Consider the following 13,489-nt stretch of genomic DNA (forward strand, 5'->3'; position numbering starts at 1 on the left):
ATCGGCGGAGCCGGATCTCAGATTACAGTAGCTGGGTTGAGATGAATGAAGCTATTGGATAATGTGATTTATGAACTTGAAGGGAGGACAGAAACACAGGCAAAGTTCAAAAGGAGATAAAGAAAGCAAAAAAGATGGCCGCGAATAAGAAATGCCTAATGAAGAATGCCTAATGAAGCTGTTAATAAATCACTGCTTTTTGTATTACAATATAGGGTTGCTTATTATGAAGCAGGCATCATTAGGGTACTTTACAGACAGCCATCTTTTGCTTTTAAATATCGGGGGTGCCGAGGGGGAACTCAGAAGACCATGGCAAAAGGCCAGCTATCCAAACAGAGCTGGAGAGCAGCAATCAGACATCAAAGCCGAGATGAGCGAAGCAAGAGGAGATAAGTAATCAACCCCTAAAAACAGCTAAAGCTGAGTCCCCACCGCACCCCTATGCCCAGAAAAAAGGTAAAGGCTCTAAGCGAGCTGGGAAGAGGGGAGGGCATGCTGGACTGGAATCAAGCCAGGCCCCCAAAGCCCCAAATGGAGCCCCTGGGAAATTCCATAGAGCAACGGAGGGAGGAATTTGACTGGGTCACCCTCCATAAAGAAAGGCCATTATGCATGCCAAAAGAGAGGGGAGGAGCAGTGGATCCTCTTGAGGTGACAAGAAGCACATGGGAACGCAGCCCCACATCTCCACCCATTAGAAGGAAGATGAAGCCAGTGCCTCTCCCACATAGCAGGCAGACTGCCCAGGGCAGACAGTCTCCACCCTCCCTCCGAACTAGAACTGAGGAGTATCTTCAGACATATCAAACGCAAGCAGACAGAGGCTGACAGGAGGAGGGAAGGGCACTGCTGATTGAACCGCCCTGATTCAGAAGAAAGTTTGATGGGAACTCAGACCAGTTAGCCCTATTCCTAGACTCAGCTGAGGTCCACCTGGAATGCTATGGACACCTCTAATCCCCCAGAGCCATAGTGAAAACTATCACAGAGGGACTAGAGGGAGAAGCAAGGGAATGGCTAGCAGCCCTCCACAAGAGGAGAGCCCCCCAACTGCAAGGTGTATATGACTTCCTACGACTGCTAGAGGCCAGATTTGAGGAGGTGGAGGAGGACCTGTATGTGGAAGATGAGCTCAGCGACCTAAAGCAAAGGGGCCGCCCCATCAAAGAGCACATCTGTGAATTTAGGAGAGTCATTGGAAGGCTACCCCTTTACCAGAGTGTCTGTTAGTGTATTTTTTGAGAACAAGTTTGGACCAGCAGATTGCCCAAGTAACTGCCTACCGCGACATTCCAAACCGACTCACTGAGTGGTTCCGAGTAGCAATAAAAGTCAACAGCGGGCTGCATGCCAACGACATGGGAAATCAACCGGACACAAAAGAAAGAGGTCAACCTGACCTGAAACCACCCAGCCGACGGGGAACCACAGCACCACAGCGGGCCCTGAGACCAGCCCTCCCTCAAAGTCCGCTGAAATGCTACAGATGCAAGGGGATGGGCCATATGTCATCCGTGTGCACGACCCCAACTCCGATGCCGAGGCCAGAGCTACTACCCAGGGCATGACGGGAACGCGGCCACAAACAGGCTACCCATGCATCCCAGAAGGCTTCCAGACTGCAGAGGTCCCTCCCCAACCAGATGAAGGGGGGAAACCCAAGGCAACAATAATCAGTCACCAGAATCCTACGACAGTGACGACGAGGGCGAAAACGACCCAATGGTGAGGGGACCAATTCACCCTTTCCTTTTTCCAATACGCCTCACAGCTCCAAAGACAGGAAGCCAGGTGGATTTTCAAGCCATAATAGACTCAGGCTGCACTAGATGCTTGATCAACCTGACCACAGTCCTGAAACTGGGGATCAGAGCAAAAAGACTGGCCCACCCAATCCAGTTCGAACAGGTCGACGGGTCCCTAATGGGGAGAGCCTATGCCACCCACCTGATCGAACCAGTGAGACTAGAGCTAGTGGACCACTGGGAAGTAATTTGATTCATAATAACCCCCAAAATGACAGATGCAGTCATATTGGGACTCTCCTGGCTAGACAAGTGGGGACCAACCATCTGGTGGCAAGGGGGTACCTGCAGGCTTATGATAGAAAAGGGCCCCCAACCCCTTTTCCGCCAGCAAGCAGAAACACCACACAAGCAGGGAACCCCCAAAAGAACACACCAGAACATCTGGGAGCCACATCCGACGAAACCCCAGATCCATATTCAGTAGTATGCCTCTCTGAGGTCTAATTTGGTGAAGACTTTTCCCTTAGCCAAGTGAGATAGCTTATCTTTCATGAGGGGGAGAGGGTATAGGTTGTGTATGCACACTGCATTTATCCCTTGAAAGTCCACACACAGTCTCATAGTTCCGTTTTTTTTCTCTTTGAAGAGGAGTGGCTCTGCAACCCGTGACTTGGCTGGCTCGATGAACCCTCGTGCTAGGTTTTTGTCTATGTATTTGCCCATTTCTTGCATTTCCCGGACATCATGGCATGCAGCATGGGTTTGGGTAGTTTTGCCCCGGGGATGATTTTGATGGCACAATCTGCCTCACGGTGGTGGGGGGGGGGGGAGGGCAGAATGTTGCATTCTGTCTCACTGAATACTTCTGTGAGGTCCTGATATTCCCCTGGGATCTGTTCAGTGTTCAACAGCCACCTAGGGAGCTTCCAATTCAAAGTGATGCCTTTCGGACTACAGGAGCCCCAGCAGTGTTCATGCAGTTAATAAATGAGGTGCTGCATGAGCACCTCTACAAAGGGGTCCTTGTCTACCTGGATGACATCCTCATCTACATTGAGACCACATACCCCTGGTCCGCCAAGTACTGGAAAAATTTCTGGCAGCCAACCTGTACGTCAAGCTATCAAAATGTGAATTCCACCATAAGCGACTAGACTACCTAGGCTACCGAGTGTCAAATGAGGGAATAGAGATGGACCCAGCCAAAGTGCAAGCTATCCTATGCTGGCAACCCCCGCACACCTGCAGACAGCTACAAAGCTTCCTAGGGTTCACGAACTTCTATAGGCAATTCATCCCCTCCTTTGCGAAGATCGCCAAACCCCTGACAGACCTCCTGAAGACAGGGAGCCCAGGAAAAAAACCTCACCTGGGACAACCTCTACAGTGGGACCTAACCTGCTAAAAGGCATTCGAGACACTAAAAGAAATGTTTGCAAAGGAACCGGTGCTAAAGCATCCTGACCCTGAGCAACCCTTCATGATCCAAGCAGATGCCAGCAACATGGCAGTGGGAGTGGTGCTACTCCAAAGAAACAACCAAAGAAACCTACAACCCTGTGCCTACACCTCCCGCAAGCTCACAGACACAGAGAGACAATGGGCCACATGGGAAAAGGAGGCTTTCACAATGAGATGGGCACTGCTAACCTGGAGACACCTGTTGGAAGGGGCCAGAAACAGTTCGAAGTCTGGACTGACCATAAGAATCTGGAGGCTTTTATGGCCCCACGGAAACTATCACCCAAACAAGTCCGATGGGCTCAATATTTCAACCACTTCGACTTGTACTAAAGCACATTCCAGGGCAGAGGAACTTTCTAGCTGACACCCTCTCCCGCATGCCCCAATACAAATGCGAACAGGAGCAGGTGGTGGACGCCATCATTCCCTCTACCCAAATAGCTGCCCAAGTGACCACCAGACAACAACACCGTGACTGGCACCACCAACCAGCAGGCAACCTAACCATGAGACTCAAAACTGAACTGTTAGCAGACCCTTGGTTCCAAAACAACCAACACATCTTGACAAAAAGAGATGACCTTGCATGGAAGGGGATGAAACTCTATGTCCCAGAATTCCTGCGCACCCTAATTCTCCAGAGGAGCCACAACGCCAAACCGGCAGGCCACTTTGGATTCCTAAAGACGTTACACTTAGCCCGGAAGCAGTTCTGGTGGCCCGAAATAAAGAAAGATGTGGATAGTTACGTGAAAAGTTGCACCATCTGCGCCACAATGAAGAGGCGACCAGGAAAAAACCCCGGATTGCTGCAGCCAGTAGCAGAGCCAACGAGGCTGTGGGAGGAGATCGCAATGGACTTTATAGTAGACTTGCTGAAAAGTGGGGGAAACACAGTGATTTGGACTGTAATAGACCTGTTCTCCAAACAGGCGCACTTCATACCCTGCAGCGGACTACCCTCAGCTCACAAGCTGGCCAGACTGTTCCTGAAGCACATCTACCACCTGCATGGAGTACCTCAAAGAATTATCTCAGACAGAGGGGTCCATTTCACGGCTAAGTTCTGAAGGGAGTTCCTGCTGTCCATTGGGTCATCCCAAGGCCTTAGCTCGGCTTTTCACCCGAACACCAATGGAGTTGCAGAGAGACTGAATGCCATGGTAGAGCAGTACCTGAGGTGCTACGTGAACTATCAGCAGTCCAATTGGGCAGATCTTCTGACCTTCGCTGAGGTTGCATACAATAATGCTGTTCACAGCAGCACAGGACTAACACCATTCAAAGTAGTGAGCGGCATGGACTTTGTCCCAATGCCTGAGTATCCAAGGGATCCCCCTTCCTCAGTCAACTTGACTGACTGGATGTCAATGCTAAAAGCAGCCTGGGAGAATGTCAAGAAAGCGCTAGCTAAAGCAGCACAAACCTATAAGAAACAGGCAGATAAACACCGAGCTCGGCAACGACCATTCCTGGTGGGAGAGAAGGTTTACCTCTCCACAAAATATTTGAGATTAAGACTCCCTAGCAAGAAACTGGGACCAAAGTTTGTGGGACCATTCCCCATAGTAAAGATCATCAACCCAGTCTCAGTGCAACTGAAACTGCCCCGACTGCTAGGGAAGGTACACCCAGTATTCCATAGTAGCCTCTTAAAACCCATGGTCGGATCCACTCTGAGACCACTGCCCGGGAGCCCCCAGGCCCTGTGGTCATAGGGGGCCAAACCCATTATAAGGTGCAACACATTCAAGGTGGCACAGGAGGCAACTCCAGTACTTAATTAAGTGGAAGGGCTATCCCTTGTCAGAGGCATTTTGGGTAAAGAGTAGAAATATCCAGGCTGATCGCCTTATAGAGAGATTCCATGAAAAAAATCCAAACAAGCCTGGGGGGGAGGACGCAGCCTGGAATCCCATACTGGTACTCAAATTGTTTTTGCTTGCACAGATTGCCTTTAAATAGTGAGGGGAGCCGGATGTCAACTCTCTGTGTTGACATTCCATGCAGAGCATTGGCAGAGCCGGATCTCAGATTACAGCATCTGGGTTGAGATGAATGAAGCTATTGGATAACGTGATTTATTACAAGACTGAAGGGAGGACAGAAACACGGGCAAAGTTCAAAAGCAGATAAAGGAAGCAAAAAAGATGGCTGCGAATAAGAAATGCCTAATGAAGAATGCCTAATGAAGCTATTAATAAATCACTGCTTTTTGTATTACAATATTGGGTCACTTATGATGAAGCAGGCATCATTAGGGTACTTTACACCAGGCTAATCATATGTCAGCGTTCCAAATATCATGCAGAATTAAATCATTATCCAAGGCAAAGTTATCCTTAAAACTCCAATTTAATAAGACAGACATGTTGGCATTATGCTGTGAAATTTCAACTCTAATGTACATCCTGTGGGTTCACTCAGTTGAAAGTTCATTATCTATTCCCACACCCCATAATTCATCACATGGTCCAATCTTCATCTTCCACGCTGGCATGTACACCCCTCTGCTTCCGGCCAGGTGTCGAGGTACGGAGACAAAAGACGACGTTGAGCTTCTAAGAAGAACCATAACAATACATTCCACAATCCTACTCCTTTCTATTCCCCCCTCCCAACTACTACACTAATGAAACAGCATAAGAAATTAATAAAAAGTGTGGCAGGCCAAAGATCCTAAAAGGAACATAACTACAGGCCTGACATCATAAATGAAACCACCAATCCCAGAAAACTATTTCTGATACTGAAAAAGAAAAGATTAGGAGAGACACTGACCGTCAAAGGCAGCCATGTTCTCCGTGGAGGTCAGCTGCTCATGTGTTACCAGCAGAGCTTGTCTGTATTTCAGGTTAGTCTCTCTGAAAAAAAGCAGAGCGGAGTCAGCTTAAAAACTGGGAAATGTGTGATGCTTCTGCATTGTAGTGTTGTATTGTATTGTTTCAATGTAAATTTAATGGAGAACATTTCCTAAATGAAGGCTGGGATGGGAATATGGGCTAGTTTCTTTGGATTTCTACAGTGGTCCTTGACTTACAGCATTTATTCAGTGTCCAAAGTTACAACAGCACTGAGAAAAGTGACTTACAGCCAGTCATCGCAATTTTGACCGATGCAGCACCCCCACGGTCGTAGCAATGGAAATTCTGGCCTCAACTGTGCTGTAAGTCGAGGACTACCCGTATTCATGTGCATAAATAGACCAGTTCCACTTAATCAAAATTAATTCATTCAAATTAATTAATTGAATGCGTTCCTCTATACTAGCATCTAACCAGAGCATGAGTCCTGCCACAATTATTTCCTACATGGTCTTCAATTTTATTCCCTAAGCCAGGAGCGAAACAAGTTGAAATCATCCTTAACGAAATAATTGGTTAACTGGTATCAAAATATATTTTTTTGCCCTTATTCTATCCACTAGCCAAGAGCACCTTTGATGTGTGAAAAATTTCCAAATCAGTGTTTTTCAACCTCAAATTGAAGATGTATGGATTTCAATTCCCAGAATTCCCCAGCCAGTATTTGAGAAGGTTTGTGTTCAATGTATAATGACAGGACAATCAAACCCTAACTTTGTTGCTTGCATCTTACGATTGATATTGTTTGCTTAGTATCCTAGTATGATTTATGGTGATTACTTATTTAGTATCCTGTGACTATCTCTAAGTGTTGTATCTTATGATTTATGATGAATGTATGACTGTGATCATGATTTATCACTTATTGCTTGTATGTACACTGAGAGCTTATGAGCTGGAGACAAATTCCTTGTGTGTCCAATCCAGTGGTGGGTTACGACTGGTACACCCCGGTACGGGCGTACCAGTGCCTGCCAGGAGCACCAGGTACCATTCCAGTACGGTGCTCCGGAGGGCCCACCCACCCGCCCGTGCTCCTTACCGGTATTTGAGCTTTTGGGAGCTTCCGCGCACATATACGGAGTGTACGGCGCCTGCGCAATGCTCTGCCGAGCAGCTGGAGCATCGCGGAGGTGTTGCAGAGTGTTGTGGGCGGTAAGTATGCACACTATGCGCATTCATGTGGTGGACGCCTGGCCCCGTTGCAACAGGATCCGGAACCACCACTGGTCCAATCACACTTCACGAATAAAGAATTCTATTCTATTCTATTCCATTCTATTCTATCATTTAAAAATAACAAGCAAAGACATTACCCATCTATGTCCATGGTCTCCACGTAGCAAAGACTGTTTGGTTCTGAGCTGGAGAGTAAGAGCAGGTCAGCCTGGAAAAAAAGCAGAGAGCTTTGTTGATAGACCCAAACAGAGCCAGCAACTACCAATCCATCTTCTGAAAGTGTTGGCTTTTGTCACCTTTACATTATTCACTACTTTATGTTCAAGCTTAGTAAATATAAGAGTTGGTAAAAACATGTTTTAAAGAAGAATTGTATTTATTACATCTCCAACAAAATGCTACTCTAGGCAATCTTTTTCTATACGGGCATAATGCCTAATAAAGCTTAAAAAGTTCTCTTAAATCATATACCTAGTATGGGTAGTCTCAACTTACAACTGGTTGTTTAGCGACTGCTTAAAGTTACAACGGATCTCCCTAAAGTACTTATGACCCACTTCCAAAGTTCCGATGCTGCCCACACCATTATGGATGTAAGTTGAGAACTACCTATTTGGTAGGTATGGAATTTGACAACTGGGCAAAGTAAATGGATTCTCCATGTTCTTAACAACCACATGATACCACTTAATGACTGCAATGATTCACTTAATGGCTGCAATGATTCATTTAATGGCTGCAATGATTCACTTAATGAAGTAAAACTTTATTACAAGTCAAACTTGTAATAAAATCAGGTCTCACTCAACTTGCAATAGCAACAACTTAAGATGGAAATTCCAGTTCCAATTGTGATTGTAAGTTGAGGATTATCTGTATATCATCAGTTCAATTGTTCAAGTCAAAGAATTTAGTTTGTAATTTTGCATAATGCAGTTTTAAGAACCCATTTCCCCTAATGCATGTAATTTATTTTATTTATTTATTATTAGCGTTTATATACCGCCCCCTCTCCCGAAAGGGACTCGGGGCGGTGTACAGTCCGTATTAAAATACAACAGATTAAAACGTAGAAATAACTGTATAAATACATGTATAAGAGGAGGGTAAAATATGCCAGACTGTACAGCTAATAAATAAATTGATACAAAAGTTTAAAATATCAAGTTAAATTTAAAACAATATCCCTCTAAAAACCAGTAAGAATGTGTATGCCAGGAGGTAGACGTTAAAATTATGCCAAACCAGCCAGTCGGAACAGGTGTGTCTTCAGTTTCTGTCGGAAGGAGCGGAGGTCAGTAGTGGTTCTAATATCGGGGGGGAGGTCATTCCAGAGGGTTGGGCCCATCACAGAGAAGGCCCTACTCCTTGGTGTCGCCCGTTGGCATTGCCTCGTGGACGGCACCAGGAGAAGGCCCTCCCTGTGAGAGCGGATTGGCCGCAGGGATGTATGTGGGAGGATGCGATCCCGCAGGTAACTAGGCCCTATGCCATGGAGCGCTTTAAAGATGGTGATCAGAACCTTGAAACGCACCCGAAAGACCACAGGTAGCCAGTGCAGCTCGCGCAGGAGAGGTGTTACGTGGGAGTACCTAGTACTCCCCATGACTACCCGCGCGGCTGCGTTCTGGACTAGCTGCAGTCTTCGGGCGCGTCCCAAGGGAAGCCCCATGTAGAGAGCGTTACAGTAGTCCAGGCGAGACGTCACCAGTGTATGAGTGACTGTGCGTAGGGCATCACGGTCCAGAAGGGGGCGCAATTGGCGCACCAGGCGAACCTGGTGGAACGCCCCCCTTGCCACGGCTGCCACATGATTATCCATTGACAGCCGGGCGTCTAGGAGGACGCCCAAATTGCGCGCCCATTCCACAGGGGGCAATTGTTCGCCCCCTATGGCCAGTGATGGAATCAACTGGCTGAACCGAGGCGCCGGTAGCCACAGCCACTCAGTCTTGGAGGGGTTGAGTTTGAGTCTGTTGTCCCCCATCCAGACCCCGACGGCTTCCAAACACCGGGACATCACTTCGACAGCCTCGTTGGGGTGGCTTGGAGTTGAGATGTACAACTGAGTATCATCAGCGTACAGATGGTACTCAACCCCAAAACCACGGATGATCTCACCCAGCGGCTTCACGTATGCGTTGAACAGAAGGGGCGAGAGGACCGACCCCTGCGGCACCCCACAAGAGAGTGGCCTCGGGGTTGACCTCTGCCCCCCAGTCAACACATATTGCATCCGGCCGGAGAGGTAGGAGCCGAACCACCGTAAAACGGTGCCTCCGACTCCCATCCCCTCCAGCCGGCGCAGTAGGATACCATGGTCGATGGTATCAAAAGCCGCTGAGAGGTCTAATAGGACCAGGATAGAGGAGCAACCTCTATCTCTGGCCCTCCAGAGATCATCCACCAACGCGACCAAGGCTGTCTCGGTGCTGTGCCCGGGTCGGAAGCCGGACTGGCGTGGGTCTAGATATACGGATTCGTCGAGGTGACGTGGAAATTGCTGCGCCACCACATTCTCAACAACCTTCGCTAAAAAGGGGAGGTTGGAGACTGGACGATAATTAGCTAGCTCCGTTGGGTCAAGTGAAGGCCTCTTGAGCAGGGGCCTCACCACCGCCTCTTTCAAGGCAGTCGGTAAGGAACCCTCACTCAATGAGGCGTTCACCAGGCCCAGAAGCCAGCCTCGCGTCACCTCCCAGGATGCCAGTACCAACCAGGAGGGGCACGGGTCCATTGAACATGTGGTGGGTCGCAGCCGTCCACGCAACCCGTCTAAATCCTCGGGGGCAACAGAGTCAAACTCCTCCCAGAGTGGGCTCACAAGACTCACTGATGTCGGCTCGTCCGGTCCACTGAGGGGGGCCCATCCGCTCCGGATCTGAGCGACTTTGTCTTGCAGATATTCCCCAAACTCCTCTGCTCTTCCCTGCAAGGGTGCCTCCCGCGCCTCCTGCGACAGGAGAGAGCAGGTCACCCTAAACAGGGCGGCAGGGCGGTTATCCGCAGACGCAATGAGAGCGGCACAATGTCTACGTTTGGCCGCTCTCAATGCCACAAGGTAGGTCCGTAAATAGGCTCTTACCTTTGTTCGGTCAGATTCGGAGCGTGAGGACCTCCACCTGCTCTCTAGACGTCTCCTATGGCGCTTCATCACCCTAAGCTCCTCGGTATACCAGGGAGCCCGGGTGGGTCGTTGCCGTAGGAGAGGTCGCAGAGGCGCAACCCGGTCCAAGGCCCCCGCCGTCGCCCTATTCCAGGCGTCGACTAGGTCCTCCGACCGAGCGCGGGTCAGGGCTACAGGTAAAGGCCCAAGCTCCGTCTGGAACCTGTCCGGTTCCATCAAGTGCTTGGGGCGGTACCAGCTTGAACAAACTGGCTCCGCCTCCTCGCGGTGGAGGGTAGTGCCAGGGAAGTCCAGCCGGAGACATGAGTGATCTGACCATGACAGGGGCGTAATCTCTAAATCCCCTATTCCCAGATCACTCGTCCACTGCTCAGATACAAAGATAAGGTCCAGTGTGTGGCCGCCTTCGTGTGTGGGGCCCTGAATTAGTTGGGTCAGGCCCATGGCTGTCATGGAAGCCATGAACTCCCGAGCCACCTCGGACGCTGCTCCCGTCGACGGCAGGTTGAAATCCCCCATAACCAGAAGTTTGGGTATCTCAACCGCCGTCTCCGAGACCAGCTCGAGGAGCTCGGGCAGGGCCGCTGACGTATAGCGAGGAGCCAAGTATACAATCAGCAGACCCCACTGCCTCCCTGGGCCCCATTTCATACCCAGCGACTCACACATATGTTGGCGTGAGTTACCTTAAGGTCAGATGGGCAACCTATAAATTATATAAATAAATACATGGTTTTCATACATTTTTTCCTAATATATATTTGAATTGCAGAATGGTGAAATTCATAAAAGTGCAAATATTAAATGATTCCAAAATTATGGTTCATGTGTTGGTAGAAAATGAAAAAAATAGGTAAATTCAAACTGAAATACCAGAGCCACTTTGATGCGATTGTCAAGATGCCTGCCTAGAAACTGGAATGCTATGACTTGTAGTTCCATTTTAGGTATGAAAAGTGACTGGGTGACTTTAGGCCAACCAATTACCAGGAGACAGGGAGTTCTAGTCCCATTTTAGGCATGAAAGCAGTGGTAGGATTCAAATAATTTAACAACCGGTTCTCTGCCTTAATGACCAGCTGGGTAGGTGTGGCTCGATGGTCATGTGATTGGGTGGGCGGGGCCAACTCAACAGCACGCAAGTCGATGGGCGCTTTGCCTTAGCTGTTACAATGTAATAAGGGTTAACCGGAGAGGCAGTTTCTATAAGCAGGTTTAGGCTAGAAGATTAGGCTAGAAACAACACCAGAATGTTTCCTTCCTGCCTTCCTTACAGGATTAGCCCTGTAAAGTGAAAAAAAAACCAAAATGAGATTTCTTCCAACAACCGGTTCTCCGAACTGCTTAGAAAGTTAACAACCGGTTCTCCCGAATAGCTGCGAACCGGCTGGATCCCACTACTGCATGAAAGCCAACTGCATGACTTTGGCCAAGTTCCTCTCCCTCAGCCCAACCCACCTCAACTGTTGCTATGGGGAAAATAGGAAGAGGAAGGAATATACGGTATGTATTCACTGTATTCACTGTGAATGACTAATAAAATAATAGGCAGAACAAAAATCAAATAAATAAATAAAATATTTTATTTGTTTCCCATTGCCTTCTGTGGGGAAGTTGTTTTTTTTTTTAAACAAGATTTTTTAAAAAGTAGATTGTAACCGTCTAGGCTGCCATCCTGGATGGATTTCATGATTTCAGGACCAGTTATACACAAAACAGCATCACCGTGCAAAACGATGGGAAGCATGTTAAAACCTGCCCTTTCCCACCAGCAATTTCACAGAAGCCTCTATATATGACAAAAGACATTCCCTTCCAACCACTGGATCCAATCTAAAGATGGAGATTTGCAAACACCTTTTTTTTTTTCCAAAACTCCGCTCTTCTATTCTGAACCGAAATGGAGCTGCCACAATTAGAAGAGGCAGCAGATTCTTTTAGGATCTCAATATTTTTAACCACAATCTCACCAAAACAATTTTGTTTGTTCAGTACGTAGTAAAGGAAATTTACTACGCCTCTAATCCTGGTCTTCCATTTCAACCTTGGCAACTTGCTGGAAAAGCAAAACGGTGCTGATAGAAGCTCAACCACTTTTGATTTTGTCTCTTGAGAACTTAAATTTTTAATCCGGGGTAGCCTTGATGAAGAGAGGAAAAGACAAATTCTTACCGGTACAAAGCTATCCTTGCGGAGGCAAACGATATCACCCACTTGTATATCGCACCATTTCTTTTTGCAGAAACTGGGAATATGGAAAAGATAATAGATTAAGAAAAGTTTGGCCTAGTGGTTAAATCACCAGGCTAGAAAGCAGGAGATCGCAAAAGTCTGTAGAGATTCTCAGTCATCCAGGTCACGGCTGACCCAAAGGAGCTTTTTCAGGAGGCAACTGGACTTCCTTGTTTTTTTTCTTTGAAGACGTTTCGCTTCTCATCCAAGAAGCTTCTTCAGCTCTAACAGGATAGCAGGGAATGGAAGGATTTATATTCCTTGCAGACAGCTGGTCATTTGCACCCTTTTAGAGCAGGGGTGTCAAACTCAATTTCATTGAGGGCCGCATCAGGGTTCTATTTGACCTTGGGGGCAGAGGAGTGGGTGTGACCAGGATGGACATGACCAGCTCGACATCACTCGTGTCGGGGGCACCTGTGGTGGCCCCAGCACTCTGCCAGCAAAAATGCTCCGTTTTAGGTTGCGACGGCCTCCTGCAACCCTCTGCCAGTGAAAATGGAGCTTGGGAGGACCGCACACAGCCTTCCCAAGTTCCATTTTCGCTGGCAGAGGCACCACGGGCCAGTCCTTCACTGTTTCCAGGGCAACCCCACAGGCCAGATCTAAGCACCAGATCCGACCCCCGGGCTTTGAGTTTGACAGTCCTGTTTTAGAGGGTCATTGAAGCACTTGGAGGTTTATCTGTGTCCTCAGCGTCACCTGAGTGCTGAGTAGTACTCCTGGTTCCTGAAGTCTGCAATTGGGTTCCTGTAATGCTCTATTTCCAGAGGAAAAATTGCAGACTAGAGGAACTAGGAGCACTAACTCAGGTGACTCTGAGGACACAGATACACCTCCAAGTGCTTCAATGGCCCTCTAAAAGGATGCAA

The 13,489-nt window shown here is 48.0% G+C and overlaps 1 protein-coding gene across 1 annotated transcript in view; it reads right to left on the reverse strand.

The window, feature by feature from the left end:
- ATP8B3 (ATPase phospholipid transporting 8B3) overlaps positions 1-13,489 on the reverse strand; it is a 115,892-nt gene that overhangs the window by 65,147 nt on the left and 37,256 nt on the right. Inside the window, exons 7-9 of the mRNA XM_081958164.1 lie at positions 12,558-12,630; positions 7,396-7,466; positions 5,997-6,079 (exon numbers count right to left, since the gene is read on the reverse strand). Of these exons, the coding sequence (XP_081814290.1) occupies positions 5,997-6,079; positions 7,396-7,466; positions 12,558-12,630 (227 nt within the window). The remainder of the gene's footprint in view (positions 1-5,996; positions 6,080-7,395; positions 7,467-12,557; positions 12,631-13,489) is intronic.

The sequence above is a fragment of the Natrix helvetica genome, assembly GCF_964273705.1.
Source record: "Natrix helvetica genome assembly, chromosome: 1".
NCBI classification, from domain to species: Eukaryota; Metazoa; Chordata; class Lepidosauria; order Squamata; family Natricidae; genus Natrix; species Natrix helvetica.